Raw genomic sequence first — 25,789 nt, 5'->3', positions numbered from 1 at the left:
AAGCGGGACTCGCAGAGGGTAGGCCCCGACGTCAGAAGCTTGTGTCGATCGCTGCTGCTGAGTTGCCGAAGAGAGCCGCGGAGCAGGGGATGTGGCCAGAAGCAGGTAGAAGGGAGAGGGAGATAGGAAGGCTGTAGATCTCCGGAGCATGACACCGACCCCGGCCAGGATGATTTCTTTTTCAGGCGTGCATCTTACAAGTCCGGCGTCGCGGCGGGAAATAGCCATGCTGAGCAGTGAGCTCAGCACTACACAGATTAAAGCCTTGCTTGCTGATTGGTCCGGCGGCACAGCCGCCGGACCAATCAGCAAGCAAGGCTTTCATCTGTGTACATGCTGAGCTCACTCAGCATGGCTATTTCCCGCCGCGACGCCGGACTTGTAAGATGCACGCCTGCGTGACACACTACCGGAGCCATGGCAAAGGTGGAAAAGAGCCGCATGCGGCTCTGGAGCCACGGGTTGCCGACCCCCGCGGTAGACGGAGGGACCACACGGAGTCACCCACCGTACCACCCGATTCGGGTAAGCGCAGGTATCGGTGGGTGGCTTATTTGCGGGGGGGGGGGTGCCTTATTTTACAATTTTTTCTAAAAAGGGGGGGCTGTCTTATTTGATGGCCCTGTCTTATCATCGGGGAAACACGGTAGTTGCTTGTTCAGAATGTTTTGCTCTATCACCCTGCGCATTTTAAATTGATTTAGGACTTCAGATTCAAGACTTGTAATGCATAAACAGCAGAATGTCGAAAAATGTCGATATTTCATAAATGGATTGCATTAGCTATTTCAATAAATACTACGTTTATTTGTATTTTAACTGTCACCCCCTTCAAGAGGAGGTAGCTGGTTGTTTTATGCTATTCTAATAACGTATGGGCCAGCCTTTGTTCTTGATAACAAGCTTGCAGCGTTGAGGCATGGAGTGAACCACTTTTCGAAGTTCATCTGGCCGTACAACATGGTGTCAAACATTAATCAGTGCTTCGATCAACTCGACCTTTGTTTTTGGGTGTTTACTGAACACCTTGACAGCAAGATTCTTCCACGAATTCTCAATTGGATCGAGATCTGGTGACTGCCCTGGCCATTCCAGTCGCTGAATATGGCTCAATGTCATCCACTTTGTCACCATCTTTATCCGATGACAGGGTGCATTGTCATCCTGGAAGAGACTCCTTGCAGACGGAACCACTGCGTTTTGCAAAGTGGAGAGAGACTTGGCTTCGTTCATCATGCCATCAATCACCTGAAAGCGTTCAATGCCATTGGCTGACAACCAGCCCCAGACCATGATTTTTGTCGGATGCTTTACAGTCAAGTCCAGGCACTGAGGTTTGAAAGCCTCATTCTTTAATTGTCTTACAAATGTGTTGCACTGGCCTCCTAACACACAGAAGCAGTCTCATCGCTGAAGAGAACGTTGTCTCACACCTCTGGAGTCCACATGCTGTACTTTCTGGGCCACTCAACCCATCGCTTTCTTTGCATCGCCGTTACCAACGGATTCTTTCTTGCCCTACAGCCACGTAGGCCAAACTCCAGGCACCGCCGCTGTACTGTTGAGGCAGATACGTTCACTGGACACATTTCCTGCCACTTGGCTGACAATTCTGGTGATGTGAGTTTGCGATCTGCCACCGAGATCCGGCGAACAACACTGTCCTCTCGCACAGTGGATTTTTGAGCCCTGTCAGTCACATTTCCTGTCACTATTTTCTTACTGAGCAAGCGTATGACTGTACTTTGATTGCACTTCACCCTGGCTTGCAAAGCCTTCTTCATTAAGTACAACCACCGTCTTTTGAAAGACTTCTAATTTTTCCCATGTTGCGATTATGCTGTCACTGGAGTAGCTGACAGTTATGAAAACTGATTTTCCTGCTTCGCCATATATGTGCGTGAATGCTGCGCTGTGATTGGTTCCTCAAAACATTGGTTGAAAACGGAGTGATCTGATTGGACCGTTTCGATCCGGTTTTGATGCAAAATATCGACATTTTTGACATTCCGCAGTTTATGTGTTACAAGCAGGGCCAGATTAAAGGATAGGCCCAGGAGGCACGTGCTTAGGGCCCAAAACTGTCAGGGGGGCCCCAGGACTGGCGTTAGGGGAGAGCACAGGGCAGCTGCCCGGGCTCCACAGATCCAAGGGGCCCTGCGGTCCAAACTTCTTTATTAAACATCTAAATTTTCTTTTTCAGAGGGGCCCTGACACAGCAGCCATTCTCACAAACTGCCGGTGGCTGCCCTGAAGCTTTCCCTCTACGCCAATCTGCCCTGTCAGAAATGGGAAGTTGCGGCAGAGGAAAAACTTCAGGGCAGCCGCCGGCAGCTTATGAGAACAGCTGCCGTGTTGGGGCCCCTCTGAAAAGGAACATTCTGGCTACCGAGATGCCAGGGCATGGAGGGAAGGAGGAAGGTATGCCAGACCAAGGGAAAAGGAAGGAGGTGATGTCAGAGGATGGATGGGGAGGGAGAGATGAAAGGGAAGGAGACAAATGCTAGACCATGGGGTGGGAAGGAAAGAATGGAGAAAAGAGAGATGCCAGAGCATAGGGGAGGGGGTAGTGACAGAATAAAATGGAGAGGTGGCAGAGCTGAAATGAATCGTGTTCAAAGGAGAGAAGGTTCACAAGATACACAGTTTATGGAAGGAGTATAGAAAGAGGGAAGATGCCATATGAAACAGGGAGAGGGCAGACAGTGGATGGCAGCGACAGAGAGAGAGAGAGAGAGAGAGGGCAGATATGGAAGGGGCTAATGCTGCATGGAAGAGAGAGAGAGGACAGATGCTGGCTAGAAAGAAGAGAATATAGACAAGATGATTAAAGCGATAAAAGGTAGAAAAATATTTTTTTGTTGCTTTAGAATAAGATCGTATTGTAGTTGTATTGGTAAAACTTTTATAAACATAAAATAAGGTAATTCTAATACATTTTTTACTAACTTTTAGAGACCAAAACCCCCTTTCTCGTGTCAGGACAGTATAATGTAACAGCAGTTTACTATATTGACTTGAAGAAGGAGGCTTTGGCCTCTGAAAGTTAATTGAAAAATGGATTAGTCCAATGAAATGGTATATTCTTATTTTCAATTGTTCATTTGTAAAGTGGTGATTGTTTGTCAGTTTCTTCAAATGTACATCTGCTATATTTATATTTTGCAGAGTATTAGGAGGCTATGTGTCATTGTTTCTGTGCTGTTTCACCATATGCAGTTTGGCTTCTTGGCGGTTCAATATTTCTATTTTTAGTTTGTGATTACTTATTCCATACTGGTTGAGGGTGTATCTGTGTGTATGAAAGACATGGTTTTCTGTTAGTGTTGACTAGCCTTCTTTGGCGAAATGCATCAGGCATGGTTCTTGGGAGCACCTTGAATTAACCTGATTTGAATCTCCTTATTTTCTGCTGATCTTCTTTTGTTTCATGTTGGATTCTTTGGAGGACTTCTTGCCTTGTTTTTTAATTACAAGTTAACATACATGGAGTGGAACTAGAGGAGTTACAGATTTGGTTGTTTATCCATACATAAGGGTTACAGTTGGTTGACGTAGAGTGAGGCAGTTGAGAGGCGTTGTAAGCTTGGTTAGTAATATAGGCTTATATTTCAGATAGTATTACTGCTTTATAATATATTTGAACACTTTTATATATGTATAGAAAGTCTTGGGTAAGTAGATGGGAAGAGAATGAAGGGGGATTTGTGCAGAGATGTTTGGGGGTTGCATAGAAGAAAAACGGTGCACTGGTTTGCTAATCTTTGTTTTGAATTTTTTAAAAAAGAAAGAAATACAAGTGGAAATAAAGAAGTAAATAAGAAAACAGATAAATGGGGTGGGGCAGGGAGGTCAGGGCAAGGCAAGGGGGGCCCAGTGTACTTGTGTGTCTAGGGACCCTCGAAGAATTAATCCTGCCTTGGTTATAAGTCTTAAATTTGAAGCCCTAAATCAATTTAAAATGCGCAGGGTGATAGAGCATAAAATTCTGAACACGTCAGTATATAATATGCAGCAGTCAGAAATATTGCTGTGATCCAGCAAGAAAGACAGAACAATGTATTACTCAGAGGTGATGCAAAACTTTTGCAGGGCTCTGCAGACCAGGAGAAAACATACCTCAAAATCAGGATATGCAAATTTCATGAATAATCTGCACATGCATGAGAATCTCCACCATTGATGACATGGAGAAATAGTAAATTTAGCAAAAACCTTCAGACTCCGCAGATTCTATAAACATCTCATGCATTTGCATTGCTCTATGGTACAGTCGCACCTTGAATATTGTGTTCCTTTCCCGGTCACCACATCTCGAAAATAAATAGTGGGATTAGAAAAAATACTGATAAGGGCAACGAAAACAATAAAAGGGATAAGACAACTTCTCTTTGAGAAAAAGCTAAAGCAATTAAGGCTCTTCAGCCTGGAGAAAAGATGGTTCATGGGAGATATGATGGAGGTCTATAAAATACTGAGTGGAGTGAAAAGGGTATATGTGAATCGCTTGTTCACTCATTCCAAAAATACTAGGAGTAGGTGTCATGCGATGAAGCTTCTAAGTAGTAGATTTTAAACAAACCAGAGAAAATAAGAACATAAGAACAGCCTTACTGGGTCAGACCAATAGTCCATCAAGCCCAGAGCTTGTTCTCACAGTGGTCAATCCAGGTCTCTAGTACCTGGCCAAAACCCAAGGCATAGCAACATTCATGCTACCGATCCAGGACAAGCAGTGGCTTCCCCCATGTCTTTCTCATTAACAGACTTTGGACTTTTCCTCCAGGAACTTGTCCAAACCTTTCTTAAAACCAGCTACACTATCTGCTCTTACGAGTTCCAGAACATAAGAATACCCTTACTGGGTCAGACCAATGGTCCATCAAGCCCAGTAGCCTGTTCTCACGATGGTCAATCCAGGTCTCTAGTACCTGGCCAAAACCCAAAGAGTAGCAACATTCATGCTACTGATCCAGCGCAAGCAGTGGCTTCCCCCATGTCTCTCTCATTAACAGACTTTGGACTTTTCCCTCTAGGAACTTGTCCAAACCTTTCTTAAAACCAGCTACACTATCTGCTCTTACCACATCCTCTGAACATGTTCCAGAGCTTAATTATTCTCTGAGTGAAAAAAATTTCCTCCACAAAATATTTCTTCACACAATGTATAATTAAACTCTGGAGTTTTGTTGCCAAAAATGTGGTGAAATCAGTTAGCCTAGCGGGGCTTAAAAAAAGTTAGGCTCATTTCCTAAAAGAGAAGTCCATAGGCCATTATTGAGATGAATTGGGGAAATCCACTGCTTATTCATAGGATAAGCAGCATAAACTCTGTTTTACTCTAGCTAGGGACTTGGGTCCTGGGTTGGCTGCTGGGCTAGATGGACCTTTGTTCTGTCCCAGTCGAGCAACTCTTATGCTCTTAAGTTCTGCCTTTTGCCTATTTAATCAAGGGGATAACAATGTTCAAAGTGATTTTCATGGGTAACAAAAAATAAAGTTAACCAACTGCTGCCCCTTATTTCACCAAAGAGCCCATAAAGAGGAGGCATCCCCTGAGGGAAGGGTGTTTAGACTGAGTGAGAAAAATAATCGGACCAGTGTTCAAAGCAATCCAAGCAGGGAGGAAAGGCTTCTGCCCTCTTAAATTCCTCAAGGGATGCCCAGTCACCGACCCTGAGAAGCACTTAACTGGAAACTGCTACTGGTTATTGGCTCTAACCAACTAGGGTTACCATATGGCTCCAGAAAAAGGAGGACGGATTGAAAGGAATGGAAGTAAAACCCGGATGTCTCAATCCATCTTCCTTCTTCTGGAGCCATATGGTAAGTAGAACCAACCAACGAAAAAGTGGTCAGGTCAAGGGTGATACGAGGAACAGCACTGGGGAGGAGAGAGCAATTGAGGAGGTGCCGGCAATATTCAGTGCTGGCAACTGCAAAGCTAAGCAGGTGAATGGAGAAAAGCTCAAACTCAGATTTAAATTCAGCAGCTAAGCTTTGCGGGTCCCAGACGAATGTCAACTGGTAAAGCAGACTAAAAGTAGTTGAGTTTGTATGGCTAGCAGCTGAGAGATATCCTTATATAAGAATAGTCTTACTGGGTCAGACCAATGGTCCATCAAGCCCATTAGCCTGTTCTCACGGTGGCCAATCCAGGTTCCTAGGACCTGGCCAAAACCCAAAGGAGTAGCAACATTCCATTCAGAATCCTAAAGAATAGCAAGATTCCGGAACCCCAAAGAGCAACAAAAGATTCCGGAACCCCAAAGAGTAGCAACATTCCATGCTACCGATCCAGGGCAAGCAGTGGCTTCCCCCATGTCTTTCTCATTAACAGACTTTGGACTTTTCCTCCAGGAACTTGTCCAAACCTTTCTTAAAACCAGCTACACTATCCACTCTTACGAGTTCCAGAACATAAGAATAGCCATACTGGGTCAGACCAATGGTCCATCAAGCCCAGTAGCCCCTTCTCACGGTAGCCATCCAGGTCCCTAGTACCTGGCCAAAACCCAAGTAGCAGCAACATTCCATTCAGAATCCTAAACAACAGCAAGATTCTGGAATCCCAAAGAGTAACAAAAGATTCCAGAACCCCAAAGAGTAGCAACATTCCATTCAGAATCTTAACGAATAGCAAGATTCCGTAACCCCAAAGAGTAGCAACATTCCATTCAAAATCCTAACGAATAGCAAGATTCCAGAACCCCAAAGAGTAGCAACATTCCATGCCAACGATACAGGGCAAGCAGTGGCTTCCCCCATGTCTTTCTCAATAACAGACTATGGACTTTTCCTCCAGGAACTTGTCCAAATCTTTCTTAAAACCAGCTACGCTATCCGCTCTTACCACATCCTCTGGCAACGCGTTCCAGAGCTTAACTATTCTCTGAGTGAAAAAAAATTTCCTCCTATTGGTTTTAAAAGTATTTCCCTGTAACTTCATCGAGTGTCCCCGAGTCTTTGTCATTTTTGACGGACTAGAGATCTTTTCCTATCTTTCGATCCTCCTTTAAAACTTTCCTATTTCATGATGCCTTTGGCCTTTGATATTTTTAGATGCACCCTCTGCCATCGAGTTTCCCAGGCACTGGACAAGAGAATATCTGCATATTTAGGGTTACCAGACGTCTGAATTTACCCGGACATGTCCTCTTTTTAGAAGACTGGTTGTCCAGAAGGCTTTTCAAAACCCGGCATTTTGTCCGGATTTTGAAAAGCTGTATAGAAGCGTCAAGCTTGGGTGATAGGCAGGGCTAGAGTAATTTAGGCTTTTGCAGCTGGATGAAGTAACTCTTATAATATGACTGAATTTGTGGTAATCAGTACCGTAATTCTGTCTCCTCATCTTTCACTCTTCCTAACTGAGGGTTTTCTTCTTTGCAGGCAACCCATGGAAGGAAAGATGATGCCTTATATTGTACAGTGGAGCATCCCATCCACGTCCAACAATGAAAGTACAACAGGACTGTGCTAGGAAGAGACCATGGCCACTCTGAGACTTCACGGGTCCTCACAGCTCTTAAACTGATTGTCCATCTGGTATTTATTAATGATACATTTGTAGGAGGAAGTCTTCCACCTTGGAGTGTAGTCACTGGGGGTATCTTTTCTTTATTAAGAATCACAATCGTATAAACCACGGCCACCACTTCAGAAGGTTTACTACAGGGTTCCTCTCTTCTGAGACCCACTGTGCCAAGGAATTACTGGAAACAAAGACCCTCTCTCCAGGCTCATTGTCAGACACAGCAAGCCAATCCTGGTTGTGGCCTATGTATAAGAACCAACTTTTCAAAATTGTTGAGGGTGCTGAACCCTACAGATGTCTTTTCCTAGACACAGTCAAGGTGTCTGTTCAATGCTGGAGGTTCTCAAGCACCCACTGCACCCAGAGAACTTGGCTTCTGTGGTCCCATGGTATGTACAGACTTATCATTCTGGGTTCTCCAAGAAAAACAGGGTTGAAAGCCCATGAGCGAAACAGGACAAAACTAGGACCAGCTTAGGCTCTTCCCATGATGTGGAGGCAACTGAAAACCTTAAACTATGATCACAGTGAGCAGAAGTGAAGTGACTTCTAAGTGCTAATTATAGGACTGAGATCAAGATCATTAATCTTGCAAGGATAAAAGCTCTCTTCTAATTGGTTCATTTACTGGTCTCAGCATACTGAGGATCTGAGTTTTCACAGGAAAACTCTTTTGGGATCTTACCAGGTACTTGTGACTTGAGTTGGCCACTGTTAGAAAAAGGGTCCTGGACTTTATGGACCTTCAGTCTGGCCCATTATGGGAGCTCAGGCTCAGTTCCACTCCCAGAATTCATCAGCTATTGTGATATTGGTTCGGCCTTGCCCAATTTCTCAGGGGATCAAGTTCCAGCTGCCCTTCAGGAAACCCTTAAACCTGAGGCAGCAGAGTTTGACTAGCGCAGTCTCTCCAATCTGTAGCAGAGACACAGAACCTACCAGCAGAAAGAAGAACGTGAGGAATCTGAACAGGGAAAAGGTTTTCCGTTTGTTAGGCCAAGCCAGGTTTGCCAGTGCTTCAACTGAAGTTAATGATCTTTTTATTTCCACAACCCCTCGATAAATGAAAGAATGTCATACTGAACGGAGAGCTGTATCAGTTCCTGACTATTGTATGGTACCAGGTTTTAGAATTTCTGTGGTCAGTGTAATATAGGCGACCTGCCAACCAGTCGATATCACCAGACCAAACTGCAGACTCAGTCGTAAAGGCGTTGGCATGGAGGAGGTGTCCTACTGGTTAGAGCTGCCGTCTCAGCACCCCGGGGTTGCAAATTCAATCCCGGCCTGCTCCTTGTGATTCTGGACAAGTCCCTCCATTGCCCCAGGTACCACACTTAGATTATGGGCCTCCCAGGACAGAGAGGGAAAATACTTAAGAGTGCCTGAATACTTTTCAATGAATTGTAAGCCACTTTAGGTGATTCTCTTCATGACAAAGGTGGTTAATAAATAGATACAGAGTGAAAATATAGAGCACCAACATGGTATCAGGAGTATTTATGTATAATATTCCAGCGCTGACGATGCCTAATTGAAATTAAGTGCTATTTTTTTAATCATTGTGCCAATTTTTATTGTTGGTAACCCAGTATCTATAGAAAAAGTACTCTAAGACATAACATAATAGCAGATTTCTAGACCGCATAGCCATTAATTCAACGCGGTTAACAAAAGATTATGCTATGTGGAAATACAATATTAATGAAATGCAAAGGAATTTAGCTAGTCAGGAATTTGGACAAAGAAAAGTCTTCAAAAGTTTTCTATAGTGTTTATAGGACATGGATCTGATCAATAATGGATGGAAATCTTTGCCATGAGAAGCAGCCTGATAAGAGAGTCAATGCCCGTGATGTCTCTTACTTTTACAACCCTTTGCAGAAGGAAATGTAAATAGGGCATGGGATTTTCTACTCCTCTCATGAGTCATGGTAACAAATCTTTCGACAAGATATGAAGGAGTGGCATCAAAAGCTACTATGTAATATAAACATCCCAACTTAAAAATCACCCGGGCCTCCACCGGGAGAATAAGGAATGACATGATCGTACTTCTTCAGGCCGTAAATCATTCTTCAGGCCAGTCTAGTCAAATTTTTCTTAGTACTTGTCAAGTATAAACCATTACAGTAATCTAAAATACTCAGAAGGAGTGTCTGAACTAAGAGAGTATAAGCGGTAACATCAAAGTAAGATCTGATGGTACGAAGTTTCCACAGGGTATAGTAAATCTTCTGAACCACTGCATCTATCTAAGTTTTCATAGTTAGACACTGATCAAAGACCACTCCCAAAATTTTAATTGTGGGGCTTATTGTAAATGATACTGAATTGATCTTAATTGTTGATTCAAAGTTAATCTTTTGAGCAGATACAAAAAGAATTTAGTCTTTTCTTGATTTAATTTCAGCTTGAATTCTTGCATCCAAGATTCCATTGTATTTAATACCGACTCAATAAATTGAGTATTGTTGGATAATACAGTACAACATGGGATAACAATTGTAATAAAAAAAAAAAAAAATCAAAAAAGGTACTGTGTAATTAGTTTAGCAGAAGGGCTTCATTCATGTCACATCAAAAGACACAATGGACAAAAAATGATAAATACAAAGACGGAGCAGAACATTGGATTAAAGAATTTGAGATACGTTTTTCCAAGTTTTCACATTCATTTTTCACGTTATTAGGAATTGCTTATATTTACACCAGACTGTTGCCATTATAACCAGTTTTAGACAGATTGGATTTCTACTCATATATTTTGATGAACGAGACAAAATTAATTTTGAAAAATAAGTTTTTCAAGCGAATGAAAGTGTATTTATATATTTATGTTCAGAGTTTTTTTCAAACCAGTGATGATACAGGTGGCTTAGGGCTGCCCGTGTATGAGGTTTGGTTTTCTCCGTCTTAGTAGCTCTTTTTTTTTCCGTTGTGTCTTTTGATGCGACATGAATGAAGCCTTTCTGCTAAACTAATTACACAGTACCTTTTTTTGATATATTTTTTGGATACATACGACTGTACCCTTACATGTATTTGTAATGTCATCAGCATAGCTGAACAACCTCAAACCCAATTTACTCATCCAGTGACCCAGCGAAAGAAGATACACATTAAAGAGTCTCTATATTCTCACCATTCTCCGGCCCAGCCGACCGCAGAAGTCCCTGATGATGTCCCTGGGGATTTGTAGACGGCTTTCTTGTTTTCTGGAGGGTTCCTGTGGCAGAGTGAGCAGGTCTGACACATTCCTGTAACACGAGGAACTCACACTTTTCAGATTTCCTCTTTGCGCGTTTCAGATGCTTTAATTACTGGTCCTGTGGTTTCCCTACTCCTACTACCCTCAGTTCCTCTTTCACAACATTCAGTGCCTGACGTTCTAATCTGTCAGCCCTGACGGCTGTTTTGCATTCTGTGTCACATCATGGTTCCCAGAGATGCACATGACACTGATTTCCAGTTAAAAAGTTAGTATTATTGCATTTCCTTTAATTTCAGACCTGCCATAACTTCGGAACAGCTCGTCTACAAGACCTTTTGCTAGATTTGTTGATGTTTGCTGTGTTTAGATTACCAGATAATCATATCTTTCCACTTTAAATATACATAAGATTAATTTGTATACATTGGAGAAGCAATATCAGCAAATACTAAAAAGAGCAGATAGCTTAGCTGGTTTTAAGAAAGGTTTAGACAAGTTCCTGGAGGAAAAGTCCATAGTCTGTTATTGAGAAAAACATGGGGGAAGCCACTGCTTGCCCTGGATCGGTAGCATGGAATGTTGCTACACCTTGGATTTTGGCCAGGTACTAGAGACCTGGATTGACCATCGTGAGAATAGGCTACTGGGCTTGATGGACCATTGGTCTGACCCAGTAAAGCTATCCAGCTACTTCTCACACAATTACTAAGTTGTCATAGAAAGCACATCCTTGGTCATATTTAAATATATTAACAAAGTCTCTTCAAATAAAAATGCGTATAGCGGTTCTTTTTTGCTGTACGCATTTTTATTTGAAGAGACTTTGTTAATATATTTAAATTTGACCAAGGATGTGCTTTCTATGACAACTTAGTAATTGTGTGAGAAGTAGCTGGATACCATATTGTGCAAGGATTTATATGCTAGCGCAAGTCCCTTGAAGATGTGAGTGGTTCAAGTCTTTTTTGTTTTGGCGGCAGCAAGAAGTAAGGATAGGTGAGAGGAAGTCAGTTTCAAGTTTATTAGGTATTTATATACCGCCTACCAAGATTATCTAAGCGGTTTTTACATTCAGGTACTCAAGCATTTTCCTTGTCTGTCCCGGTGGGCTCACAATCTATCTAACGTACCTGGGGCTATGGAGGACTGAGTGACTGACCCAGGGTCACAAGGAGCAGCCCGGGGTTTGAACCCACAACCCCAGGGTGCTGAGGCTGGAGCTCCAACCACTGCGCCACACACTCCTCCTGGGTAATAGTTCCTCAGGGGTCTCAGCTATACCACGACTCCTTTTAGCATCGTTATGCATTGTCTTGCAAGATATGGGATTGATATGCAAGTTTTAGGCAGATGATGTTCAACTGGCTTTTAGGATTCCAAAGAATGGTCTGAAGCAGTGGCATAATTATGATTATGATTGAGAGCTTCTATACCGCTACTAATGACTGGGGTCAACATGAGCCTCTGCAAAGGCGCTACACGACATGAGCTTGCGTAAAGGTATTATGATACATGAGCTTCTGTAGAGATGTTACCATAAGGAGTTGTGAGCAGGGCAGGATTAACCAATAGGCCCAGTAGGCACGTCCCTAGGGCCTGAAATGGTCAGGGGGGCCCGATGAAAGAGGGCATCAACATTGTTTTTTCCAAACGGCAATGGGCCCCTCCAACATCGAGTGGTAACATGCCCCCCCCCCCCCCGAATCAGCAACGTGCCTCCCTCCCATCAACGGAAAGTAAGACAAGCAAGCAACGCGGGTAAGAAAAGCAACGGGAACTGTAATTGTGCAAGCGGTGCTTCTTGCCCAAAGCTTCCCTCTGACGCAGCTTCCTGTTTCCGCCTGAGCACATGGTGAGGTGGGGTGGGTCAGGGAGCCCAGTGTACTTGTGTGCCTAGGGGCCCTCGACAAATTAATCTTGCCCTGGTTGTGAGGCGTTATAATGCCATGGGCTCTATACTGAAATACACGGAGCTCTGTGGCATGGTTATGCCATAATCCATCATCCTACTTATACCAAATCAATTGTCCTATGTATACTGTATCCCCAATATAACAACTGGGTGAAATTCAAACAGAAAAAGTTCCCAAAAGAAGTTGTTGAACTTGATGTTCCATCCAGCATGGGGGTTCTCTGAGGAAGCCTGTCGGCGAAACGTGTTAGAACCCACCTGTACCTGCTGTAGCAAGTTGGCTTCCTAAACTCTCACAGCTAAGTTTTGCCTATTTTGAGGATCATAGTTTTCACTTCAAATGGACATTTAATAGAAAAAAGAAAAATACAGTAGTATAAAAAGACACTCACCACAATTTAAATCCCTTTCTACCGCTTGAGGATGGTGCTATGATGGACTCTTTGAAAGTCCTTACAAGGGTTGCTGCCCTGGTCTGGTCACTTTCTTACCATGCAATGGTTCTGAGCACCTTCGTGGTTTAAAGGCATTTTCATTTTGTTTTTTGTTCCCTTTTTTGTTTTTGTTAGTCTATGTATACTGAATACACATGTAATACTAGGTTTACATACCTCTTAAGGAGGTTGGCCATCCATGAAAGATCTGATTTCCTCTCTCTGTCAACTTCATAGTTTCAGTTCAAGTAGTTTGAGAAAAGGATAGTCTTGATTCTTTTCTAACTTTAATTCCTTCGGTAAGGCATTCCACCACAACGGGGCCATTGCCAAGATGTCTTTGATGTATTTGATGTCTTTGAAGGAAGGTATTTGTAGTGAGGACTCTTGGCTCGAGCGTAGAGCACGCTGGGGTATTTAGTCTGGCCACTAGGTGTTGCGGTTCCAAGAGCTGAACAGTTTTGTGCATCAGTAATAGGATTTTGAATTTCACCCCTAATCTCAATCGGGAGTCAGTGTAACTCCTTCAGTAATGGCGTTACACACGTCTGTCTTGTTTTACCTAGTAGAAATCTAGCTGCAGTGTCTTTTACTGTTTGGATAAGGGAGATGGGGTGGGGGCGGATTATCCCAGGCACCGTCTTGATGGGGCGCTGGCACTTATCCCCCTCTCACACCCCCCATTGGTTTTTTTTAAAGTGGTAAAGCTGACCGCACTCAATTATTTGGTATAATAAATTTAACCTGCGTCTTTGTACATTTGTTTACAGTTTTTCTTTGTTTTTCCTTGTGTTATTTTTTTCAATGCAGACTTTGTTGTTTTCTTTTCGTTGTTCATTCTATGTTTCTACAACCATAAAGCTCTATGACCTCACAATGCAGTTGTAAAGAGCCTTAGTCTATAGGAAGAGGAGATGCAAATGTTAAGAGCCTCAGCCAATAGGGAGAGGAGGAGATAGTGGATGCTCTGGATGGACCATTTGCTCTTTATATGCCATCATGGTTCTATGTTTCTATACTTTTTACAAAAAAAGAATTATTATTTTTCAAATAATGCTTTAATTTGAATATTGATTAAAAACATTACAGTCAATATACCATACAAACTCATAAACACAGGATGCCTAGAATTCTCCAGCAATGCTCCTAAGTTGAAATAAGCAATCATATAAGAGTTCTAACAGTCCATCACAATGAAAGAGTACTTATCTCTTAAAAGTTCTTATCTGAAATTCTTATTTTCTGAAGTCATCAGATCATCCTGGGCTCAGCTGCATCTTCCAAAGTGCTCAGTGCTCTCTCACAAAATCGCAAATGAAAAAAAACCACAAGTGAAAAAAGTTCATTCAAAAAAGCTCAATTTTAAAACAGTCATAATCCAAAATCATCAATCCAATGCATCTTATTCATAAATCCAGGAAGTCAATATAATTAAAAAAAACCTCGAAACTTCCTCAACACAGTATGCAGTCTCCGGTAGTTCTTTGACATTATTCGTGTTTCCCTTCCAGCTTTCTCAAGAGGAAGATATATATAACACTCTGAAAAAATAGCCATATATCAATATACATTCAAACTTTAAACAACAATATCAAATATTATAACATATTATAAAACACATACTTAGAAAACAGCAGACAGCCTCACATTGGGACAGAGTCCCCTGCAGAACTCCACGGCGGCACAGCCATCTCTAAACACTCTCAAAGCAGTGTTTAGAGATGTTTATAGTGTAGAGAGAGTGTTTATAGTGTTTAGAGATGGCTGTGCCGCTGTGGAGTTCTGCAGGGGACTCTGTCCTCTCCGCTCCTCATTGGGTTTTTTTTGCTTTTTTTGTACTTTCCTTTCTCCTTATTTCTCTCCTCCTTCTTCCTGCTCCTCTCTGCCTGCCCTCTCCGCTCCTCGTTGGTTTTTTTTTTTTGCTTTTTCTGTACTTTCCTTTCTCCTTATTTCTCTCCTCCTTCTTCCTGCTCCTCTCTGCCTGCCCTCTCCGCTCCTCGTTGGTTTTTTTTTGCTTTTTCTGTACTTTCCTTTCTCCTTATTTCTCTCCTCCTTCTTCCTGCTCCTCTCTGCCTGCCCTCTCCACTCCTCATTGGTTTTTTTTTTTGCTTTTTCTGTACTTTCCTTTCTCCTATTTCTCTCCTCCTTCTTCCTGCGCCTCTCTGCCTGCCCTCTCTACTCCTCGTTGGTTTTTTTGCTCTTTCTGTACTTTCCTTTCTTCTTATTTCTCTCCTCCTTCTTCCTGCTCCTCTCTGCCTGCCCACTCCGCTCCTCATTAGCTTCTTTTGCTTTTTCTGTACTTTCCTTTCTCCTTATTTCTCTCCTCCTTCTTCCTGCTCCTCCCTGCCTGCCCACTCCGCTCCTCATTAGCTTCTTTTGCTTTTTCTGTACTTTCCTTTCTCCTTATTTCTCTCCTCCTTCTTCCTGCTCCTCTCTGCCTGCCCACTCCGCTCCTCATTAGCTTCTTTTGCTTTTTCTGTACTTTCCTTTCTCCTTATTTCTCTCCTCCTTCTTCCTGCTCCTCTCTGCCTGCCCACTCCGCTCCTCATTGGCTTCTTTTGCTTTTTCTGTACTTTCCTTTCTCCTTATTTCTCTCCTCCTTCTTCCTGCTCCTCTCTGCCTGCCCTCTCCGCTCCTCATTGGTTTTTTTTTTTTGCTTTTTCTGTACTTTCCTTTCTCCTATTTCTCTCCTCCTTCTTCCTGCTCCTCTCTGCCTGCCCTCTCTACTCCTCGTTGGTTTTTTTGCTCTTTCTGTACTTTCCTTTCTTCTTATTTCTCTCCTCCTTCTTCCTGCTCCTCTCTGCCTGCCCTCTCCGCTCCTTGTTGGTTTTTTTTTGCTTTTACTGTACTTTCCTTTCTCCTTATTTCTCTCCTCCTTCTTCCTGCTCCTCTCTGCCTGCCCTCTCCGCTCCTCATTGGTTTTTTTTTTTGCTTTTTCTGTACTTTTCTTTCTCCTATTTCTCTCCTCCTTCTTCCTGCTCCTCTCTGCCTGCCCTCTCCGCTCCTCGTTGTTTTTTTTTTGCTTTTTCTGTACTTTCCTTTCTCCTTATTTCTCTCCTCCTTCTTCCTGCTCTTCTCTATGCTCCCTTCCGATGCTGATTGCAGAATCAACATCTGGGGGCTGATTCATGAACGTGACTTACAATAAAATTGCAAATCTTGAAAAACTACTGACTTCTAAATCTTCTGTGGTCATCTTTGTATAACTTCAATATAAATACATGCTAATTGTGATTCATATATTGCTTTTTATGACTTTATAAAAATGAAAAGATGAAAATTTGGCATTTTCACATTTTAAAGAGGTAAATTGCAAAATCTGACTATCCTGATCACAAAAGCAAAGTTTGGTTTTTTTTTTTTGGGGGGGGGGTTATTTATTTATTTCTAGCTGATGCCCCGGCGTTGCACGGGTATTTAATTATAGCAATAACACTGTAAATGGATTCAAATAAAGATACTTTATAGTGGTGAATGAAATTATTTTTTTACAGCTTAATAAAAAGTACAATATTCAAATTATAATGTGAAATATTTGACAAAATGAATACAATACAACTAACGCAAAACGTGATTATAAAGAACATTTTTAGTTTAACCTCCAGGAGCAAGAACATATAAATTCTTGGGCGAACCCACCCTTGAGCAAGCAACATAGAGTTGTGGGCCTCGAGACCCCCAGAACATATCACCCCAGGTAGTGAGGGATCTGCATACCAAGTTTCGATCAAATCGGTCAAGCCGTTTTTGAATTACAGAGAGAATGGCAGCTTTTTACATTTTTTCCATTGACATGAATGGGTGAAATATGATTTTCTGTTTGTAGCTCCGCCCATGTGTGCAGGTGGGCTGCGAGACCCCCAGAACATATCAGCCCAGGTAGTGAGGGATCTGCATACCAAGTTTCGTTCAAATCGGTCAAGCCGTTTTTGCGTTATCGTGGCACATACACACATACATACACACATACATACCTCCGATTTTATATATATAGATTTATCCATTTTAAAAATACAATATCAAGAATTAATCTTGTACAGAAAAGAAAGTATTAGCTAAGAACAAATGATACATAATCTATATCTAGAAAGGAAATACATAGGCTAATCTAAAGTCCACATAATAATTGAGATCTTTGATTGCTAGAATTGCAAAAATCTTAGGAAAACTAGGTCCAACGTCTGAGCCAGAATTTAATTTCTAAGAGTTCAAGAGCTTCAAACCCCTTTGAGACGCTTTAGGGACAGAAATGCAGTGAAGGTTCAAAAAAATACATATTTCAGGGATTTATATTTAACTACACATTTGCAAGGGTATCTTAAATAAAAGGTACCCCCTATAAGCAAAACTCCAGGTTTTAACATCAAAAATGATCTTCGTTTTTGAGTCTCACATGAAACATCTGGGAAAATCTGAGTTTTTAAACCCAAAAACTCTTGTGTCTACAGTATTTTGGAAGAACATCTTCATTATCCAAAATTTATCAGGTAGAAGGGCAACTGAAGCTACTACAGTAGATGGTTTAGAAACTTCTTTAACGGATGTCTCTAATATGGTTGAAATGGGCCGCGAAATGGCAAATGAGGTTCAACATGGATAAGTGCAAGGTGATGCATGTCGGTAACAAAAATCATATGCACAAATACAGGTTGTCTGGTGCTATACTCGGAGACAGCCCCCAGGAAAGAGACATGGGAGTACTTGTAGACAAGTCAATGAAACCATCCACACAATGTGCGGCGGTGAAAAGGGCAAACAGAATCCTAGGAATGATTAAGAAGGGGATCAAAAACAGATCTGAAAAGGTTATCAAGTTGTTCTACAGGGCCATGGTACCCTCCCCCCCCCCCCCCCCCCCCGGAATACTGCGTCGATCACTGGTTGCCATACATGAAAAAGGACATAGCACTACTTGAAAGGGTCCAGAGAAGAGCAACAAAAATAGTTAAGGGACTGGAGGAGTTGCCGTACAACGAGAGACTAGAGAAACTGGGCTTCTTCCCCCTTGAAAAGAGGAGACTGAGAGTGGACATGATTGGAATATTCAAGCTATTGAAAGGAATTGACTTAGTAGAGAAAGAGCGATTGTTCACCCTCTCCAATGTGAAGAGAATGAGAGGGCACACTTTCAAGTTAAAAGGGGATAGATTCTGTACAAACGTAAGGAAGTTCTTCTTCACCCAAAGAGTGGTAGAAATCTGGAACGCTCTTCTGGAGGCTGTTATAGGGGAAAACACCCTCAAGGGATTCAAGACAAAGTTGGACAAGTTCCTACTGGAACAGAAGTAAGGCTAGACTCAAATAGGGCACTGGTCTTTCACCTAAGGGCTGCAACATGAGTGGACTGCTGGGAACGATGGACCACTGGTCTGACCCAGCAGCGGCAAATCTTATATTCTTATGTACTTTTGGATTTTGATCATTAGTTTGCTCGTCTTGTAATTTTTTTTGTGCTAAATAATAGAGTAAGGAGAATGGGGGAATTGATGTCTCTGGAATCGACAAACAAAAGCAAAGTTTTATGGAAATAGACATTTTCTATACTTTTTAGGCAAGAGCAATTAGGAAATTACACTTAATACCCGGGAACAAAAAGCACAGTTACTTACCGTAACAGGTGTTATCCAGGGACAGCAGGCAGATATTCTCAACATGTGGGTGACGTCACCGACAGAGCCCCCTAGTGGGCGTTTTCGCAAGCAGACTTGCTTGAAGACCTTCAAGTTTGCGATTGGCCCGCGCATGTGCGCGTGCCCCTGCCACCCGACCTAGGGCTTGCGTCTCCTCAGCGTGGCCTCAATTCAGATAGCTAGCAAAGAAGCCAACCACGGGGAGGTGGGTGGGTTGCGAGAATATCTGCCTGCTGTCCCTGGATAACACTTGTTACGGTAAGTAACTGTGCTTTATCCCAGGACAAGCAGGCAGCATATTCTCAACATGTGGGAGATCTTCAAGCTAACCAGAATGGGATGGAGGGAGAGTTGGCAATTTAGGAGAACAGATTTTGCAAAACAGACTGGCCAAAATGGCCATCACGCCTGGAGAAAGTATCCAGACAGGTGAATGTATGAACCGAGGACCAAGTGGCAGTTTTACAGATTTCCTCAAGTGGAGTAGAGCGGAGGAAAGCAACAGACGCTGCCATCGCTCTGACCTTGTGGCCCGTGACTTGACCCAGCAGGGAGAGACCAGCCTGAGCGTAACAGAAAGAGATACAAGCGGCCAACCAGTTAGAAAGGGTCTGTTTAGAAACAGAGCGACCCAAGCGATTAGGATCGAAGGAGATGAACAGCTGGGGAGCAGTACAATGAGGAGCGGTGCGCTTCAAGTAGAAGGCCAGCGCACACTTACAATCAAGAGAATGCAGAGCCACTTCTCCAGGGTGAGAATGGGGCTTCGGAAAAAACACAGGGAGAACTATGGATTGGTTGATGTGAAACTCAGAAACAACCTTAGGCAAGAACTTAGGATGGGTACGAAGAACCACCTTTTCATGATGGAAGACAGTGAAAGGAGGGTCTACTACCAAGGCTTGAAGCTCACTGACCCGGTAGGCAGAAGTGAGAGCAACAAGAAACACAACCTTCCAAGTAAGAAACTTCAAGTGAGCCCGTGCCAGCGGCTCGAACGGGGGTTTCATCAAGCGAGTGAGGACCACGTTAAGATCCCAAATCACAGGAGGAGGTTTAAGGGGCGGATGAACGTGGAAAAAGCCTTTCATGAAGCGGGAAACCACAGGATGAACAGAGATAGGCTTCCCGTCAATCGGCTGATGAAAAGCAGCAATGGCACTAAGGTGGACTTGAACTGAAGAGGACTTGAGCCCAGCGCCAGACAAGTGCAACAGATAGTCCAGGACAGCAGACAAAGAGACGGACAGTGGCTCCTGCTGCCAAGATGCACACCAGGAAGAAAAGCGGGTCCACTTCTGATTGTAGCATTGGAGAGTGGACTCCTTCCGAGACGCTTCCAGGACGTTCAGTACAGGCTGTGAGAACTGGAATGAGGTCATTAAGTCTTGAGGAACCAAGCCGTCAAGTGCAGAGACTGAAGGTTGGGATGAAGTAGAGAACCCCGACTCTGCGTAAGCAGAGAAGGAAAAACAGGCAGAAGAAGAGGCTCCCTGGAACTGAATTGCAACAAAAGGGAGAACCACGGCTGTTGGGGCCACCAAGGGGCTATCAGAATCATGGCGGCCCTCGTGGACTTGAGCCGGATGAGAGTCTTCAGAATCAGAAGGAATGGAGGGAACGCATAGAGAAACAGGTTCGCCCAGTCCAACAGAAAGGCATCCGCCTCGAGCCTGAGAGGGGTGTAAACCCTGGAGCAGAAGCGGGGCAACTTGTGATTGAGGGAGGACACGAACAGATCGACGTCCGGAGTCCCCCAATGATCAAACACCTGACGCAGGGACAAGGAATGGATGGACCACTCGTGAGGCTGCAGAAGACGACTCAACCGGTCCACCAGGCAGTTGTGCTGGCCTTCAATGTAGACCGCTTGAAGGAACATGTGGCGGCGTATGGCCCAATCCCAGAGCCGCATGGCCTCCTGGCACAGGGATAGGGACCCCGTGCCCCCTTGTTTGTTGATATAATACATGGCGACCTGGTTGTCCGTGCGGATCAGCACCTCTCGGTCACAAAGCAGGTGACAGCTTTCAAGGCGAGGAAAATCGCTCAAAGCTCCAGCAGATTGATGTGACAAAGGCGGTCGGCACTGGACCAGAGACCCTGAGTGCGTAGACCATCCAGATGAGCCCCCCAAGCATAGGTCAACGAGTCCGTCTTGAGGACCTTCTCCGGAGGGGGGGGGGGCATGAAACAGAAAACCCCTGGAAGATTGGAAGAGAGCATCCACCAACGGAGAGACCTCTTCAACAAAGGAGTCATGACAACGCGTCGAGAAACAGGGTCTCGATCCTGGTTCCACTGGGATGCAAGAATCCATTGTGGAATATGGAGGTGAAGTCTGGCAAAAGGAGTCACATGAACCGTAGACGCCATGTGACCAAGGAGGACCATCAGGAGCCGAGCCGGGGCCGAGGACAGATGGGCCACCCTCTGGCATAAACGAACAAGGGCCTCCAGACGAGGCCAAGACAGGAAAGAGCAGAGACGGACTGTGTCCAAGACCGCTCCGATGAATTCCAGAGACTGGGACGGACAGAGGTGAGACTTGGGGAAGTTCACCTCGAAGCCGAGACTCTGCAGGAGCAAGATGGTCTGATTCATTGCTCGCAGAATGTCGTGGCGGGAGGATGCTTTGATCAACCAGTCGTCGAAGTAGGGAAAAACTTGCAGGCCTCGGAGACGGAGGCAGCTACCACAACGAGACATTTTGTGACAACCCTCGGGGAGGCCGCCAGGCCAATGGGAAGGACACGATATTGTAGGTGAAGTTCCCCCACCCAGAATCTCAGATACCGGTGAGAGGCTGGGTGTATCGGAATGTGCGTGTACGCCTCCTTGAGGTCCAGGGAGCACAGCCAGTCCCCCTCGTGCAAGAGGGGGTACAAGGTGGGAAAGGTGAGCATCCGGAACCATTCCGTGACCAGAAATTTGTTCAAAGCATGAAGGTCCAGGATCGGACGCAGATCCCCCATCTTCATGGGAACCAGGAAGTACCGGCAGTAAAATCCAGTATTCCACTGGTCCGGAGAAACCTCCTCGACCGCCCGGAGGCAAAGAAGGGCCTGAGCTTCCTGCAGAAGGAGAGGCAGCTGAGACCGGGCAGAAGGAAACTCTCTTGGAGGAAGTTCTGGGGGCACGTGAATGAAGTGAAGGGAGTACCCTTCCCGGATGATGGAAAGCACCCAACTGTCGGTGGTAAGACTTTCCCACTGGGTATAGAAATGATGGAGACGACCCCCGATGGGAAGGGGGGAAGGCTCCAGGAGGAAGGGAGCCCAAAGGCTCAGACTGGAATTGTCAAAAAGATGGCTCAGGCTTCGCCGGAGCCGGTGGCTGGACCTTAGCTTGATGCTGCAGCTGCTGCTGCGGCCACTTCGAAGGAAGCCAAGAGAACGCAGGAGTAGATTTCTGTGGATACCTCCGGAGAGGAATTTTGTATTGTCGAGCCGGAGAGGTCTTTGGCTTAAGTCTCACCAGAGACGCGAAGGACCGTTCGTGTTCCGAGAGGCGCTTAGTGGCCACCTCGATGGAATCATCAAACAGCTCATTACCCACGCAAGGGAGATTGGCCAGACAATCCTGGAGATTCGGATCCATGTCGACAATCCTGAGCCAAGCGAGACAACGCATGGCGATCGCAAACACTGTGACCCTCGATGACAACTCGAAGGCATCATAGGTCGCCTGAAACATATAAAAGTGGACTTGGGAGAGGGTTTCCTCGAGGAGATGAAACTCCTGCCTCCGAGACTCCGGGACATCCTCCCGGAACGAGTGGAGGGCTTCCACACAGAACCGGAGGTAGGACGTGAAGATAAAGTTATAGTTGAGGACACGGTTCACCATCATCGAATTTTGATAAAGACAGCGACCAAATTTGTACAGCCCTTCCTGCCTGGAGGTACGGCAGCATAAACCTTCGAGGGGTTGGACTTAATCAAGGAAGATTCAAACACCAAGGACTGGTGAGAGAGCTGGGAACTCTCAAACCCTTTGATCGAGATAGTCCAGTAGCGGGATTCCAACTTGGAGGAAATAGCCATGACCGCATAGGGGATCTCCAGGTTCCGGAAAAATGTTTGCCGGAGAACCTGGTGCAATGGCAAGTGAGGCGGCGCCTCATGGGGCTGATGATCAACCCCCATTTCATCCAGGAATTTCTGAGTATAACGCGATTCAGACTGGAGGTCCAGGTTCAAGTACCTCGAGTAAAGGAGGAGTGTTGAGAAGAAGATTCATCCTCCAGAGGAGACCCCGAGCGAGATCTCGGGGCAGCTGAGAAAGAGGGAGAAATTTCCCCCGAATAGTGAGCCAGGGCCTCGGAATCCCATGAATGGGAGATGGAAGAGGCTCGACTAAAATGTCTGGGAGGCGTGGAGGAACGGCCCCGCGCCAAGTGGACTGGGGAGGACCCCGGAGTTCGAGGAATCCGCTGGTGGAGCCTCGGAGAAGACGGGGCAAAGGCAAATTCATCCACCAATTTAGAAGAAGACCCTCTAGAGGCTGGGAATTGCCTCGATGGGGAATGCACACTGGAGTCCAACTCGAGAACAGGTTTAGCGGTTGGAGACTTGCCCCGAAGGGGCGGAGAGGACCAGAGCTTCTTATGCGGGGCAAGCCTCGACAAAGCAGTGGGCTAAAGCGGGTCCACAAAAAGTCACAGATGACTCGGGGGATGACGAATTGCTCGAGAAAACCCGACGAGTCTTGCAGGCACGGCCCCGAGACAGAGAGAAGGACACTCAGGCTGGTCAGACTGAGGCTGGGTCGAGACCGAGGTCATAGGCATCGAGGTCGGGACAAGTTGGCTCACCACCGAAGAAAGCTGCGTGGTAAGTTATAGCCTTAAGCATGTCCTCGAACATGGGTACCGAGAGCAAGGGTTGTTGGATCGTGGGTGCAGCAGTGCGCTCCTTCGGGGGCGACCTCGATGAAGAGTATTCCTTACGTGAGGAGGCATGCTTAGAGTGATGTCTCGAAGACGCCGACGAGGCGGTGCTTACATGAGAGTCTGAGGTAGGCTGCTTTGCCGGCACACCTGAAAGGACCTGCACAAGAAGTGGAAGTAGTAGGACCATTAGGAAACAGTGATCACAACATGATCCGATTCAAAGTGGAAATAGAAATGCAAAAGGGGAGGAGGACCATTGCAAAAGCATTCAAGTTCAAGAAAGGGAACTATGACGCCATGAGGCAAATGGTAAAGAGAAAACTCAAGCACAGCTCCAGAAAAACACAGACGGTGGAGCAAGCCTAGACCTTATTCAAGGATACGGTAAACGAGGCGCAAAACTTGTATATACCCAGATTTAGAAAAGGGAGCATAGGGAATCAAACAAAAGACCCGGCTTGGTTAACCAACGAAGTTAAAAATGTGATAGAAAACAAGAAAAAATCTTTCAAGAAATGGAAAAAAGATAAAACCGAAGAAAACTGGAAAGAGCACAGGACAACATCAGAGAGAATGTCACCGTGTGGTCAGAACAGCGAAAAAAGAGTATGAGGAGAGACTTGCCAAGGAGGCACGGAACTTTAAACCATTTTTTCGATATGTGAAGGGAAAACAACCAGCGAGGGAGGAAGTGGGACCCCTGGATGAGGGAGACAGGAAGGGAGTGGTAAAAGAGGAAAAGGAGGTGGCGGACAGATTAAACAAGTTCTTCTCGTCAGTCTTCACGAAAGAGGACACATCCAACATGCCGAATCCAGAAAAAACCTTCAAGGGGGACCAAGAGGAAAAACTATTGTCAATAGAGGTGAGCCTCGAAGACGTACTCAAACAGATAGATAGATTAAAAACAGACAAATCACCGGGACCGGATGGAATCCACCCGAGAATACTGAAGAAGCTCAGAGATGAAATAGCAGAGTTACTACTAAAGATCTGCAACCTATCTTTGAAAACAGGGGTAATCCCGGAGGACTGGAGGATAGCGAATGTTACACCTATCTTCAAAAAGGGATCCAGAGGCGACCTGGGGAACTACAGACCAGTGAGCTTAACCTCAGTTCCAGGGAAGATGGCTGAATCTTTAATCAAAGACAGCATCGATGAGCATGTGGAGAGAAATAAACTGATGAGAACCAGCCAGCATGGTTTCTGTAAAGGAAGATCTTGCCAAACGAACCTACTGTGCTTCTTCGAGAGGATAAACAAACAATTGGACCATGGTGACCCCATAGACATCATATATCTGGACTTCCAAAAAGCCTTCGACAAGGTACCCCATGAGCGCCTGCTAAGAAAACTGTGGAACCACGGAGTGGAAGGAGACGTGCACAGATGGATCTGTAATTGGCTGAAGGACAGGAGGCAGAGGGTGGGAGTAAAGGGACACTACTCGGAATGGGAAGCAGTTATGAGCGGTGTCCCGCAGGGGTCAGTGCTAGGACCACTGCTGTTCAATATATTCATTAATGACCTAGAAGCAGGGACGAAGTGCAAGGTTATAAAATTTGCCGACGACACAAAACTCTCCAGCACGGTTAGAACTGTTGAGGAATGTAAAGAGCTACAAAGGGACCTGAACAAACTGAGTGAATGGGCAAATAAATGGCAAATGTGCTTCAATGTAGAGAAATGCAAAGTCTTGCACATAGGGAAAGGAAACCCGATGTACAACTATAGCATGAGGGGGATGGTATTGGGCAAAAGCAACCTAGAAAAGGACTTGGGGGTTCTGGTGGACCAAACAATGAAGCCGGGGGCACAATGCGCAGCAGCCTCAAAGAAGGCGAACAGAATGCTGGGCATTATCAAAAAAGGAATCACTACCAGAACCAAAGAAGTTATCATGCCGTTATATCGGGCGATGGTGCGCCCTCATCTGGAGTACTGCGTTCAATACTGGTCGCCGTACCTTAAGAAAGATATGGCGACACTTGAGAGAGTCCAAAGAAGAGCAACGAAAATGATAAAGGGCATGGAAAACCTTCCATATGCCGAGAGGCTGGAGAAACTGGGGCTCTTTTCCCTGGAAAAACGGAGACTTAGAGGGGACATGATAGAAACCTACAAGATCATAAAAGGTATAGAGAGGGTAGAGAGGGACAGATTCTTCA

At 44.8% G+C, this 25,789-nt stretch overlaps 2 protein-coding genes across 3 annotated transcripts in view; one reads left to right on the top strand and one right to left on the bottom strand.

The window, feature by feature from the left end:
* Nucleotides 1–9,868, top strand: part of LOC117356808 (CMRF-35-like molecule 4) — a 44,714-nt gene extending 34,846 nt beyond the window's left edge. For both annotated transcript variants that reach the window (XM_033936530.1, XM_033936520.1), the window contains exon 7: nucleotides 7,390–9,868. In XM_033936530.1, coding sequence (XP_033792421.1) covers nucleotides 7,390–7,458 — 69 coding nt within the window. In that variant the 3' untranslated portion in view covers nucleotides 7,459–9,868. The remainder of the gene's footprint in view (nucleotides 1–7,389) is intronic.
* A 4,350-nt stretch (nucleotides 9,869–14,218) lies between these two features.
* The window catches only part of LOC117352678 (B-cell differentiation antigen CD72-like), a 76,305-nt gene continuing 64,734 nt past the window's right edge, over nucleotides 14,219–25,789 (bottom strand). Inside the window, exon 8 of the mRNA XM_033929255.1 lies at nucleotides 14,219–14,635. The gene's annotated coding sequence lies outside the window, so the exon portion shown is untranslated. The remainder of the gene's footprint in view (nucleotides 14,636–25,789) is intronic.

The sequence above is a fragment of the Geotrypetes seraphini genome, chromosome 1 (genome assembly GCF_902459505.1).
Source record: "Geotrypetes seraphini chromosome 1, aGeoSer1.1, whole genome shotgun sequence".
In the NCBI taxonomy this organism is placed as follows: Eukaryota; Metazoa; Chordata; class Amphibia; order Gymnophiona; family Dermophiidae; genus Geotrypetes; species Geotrypetes seraphini.
This window is presented reverse-complemented; position numbering and strand designations above follow the sequence as displayed.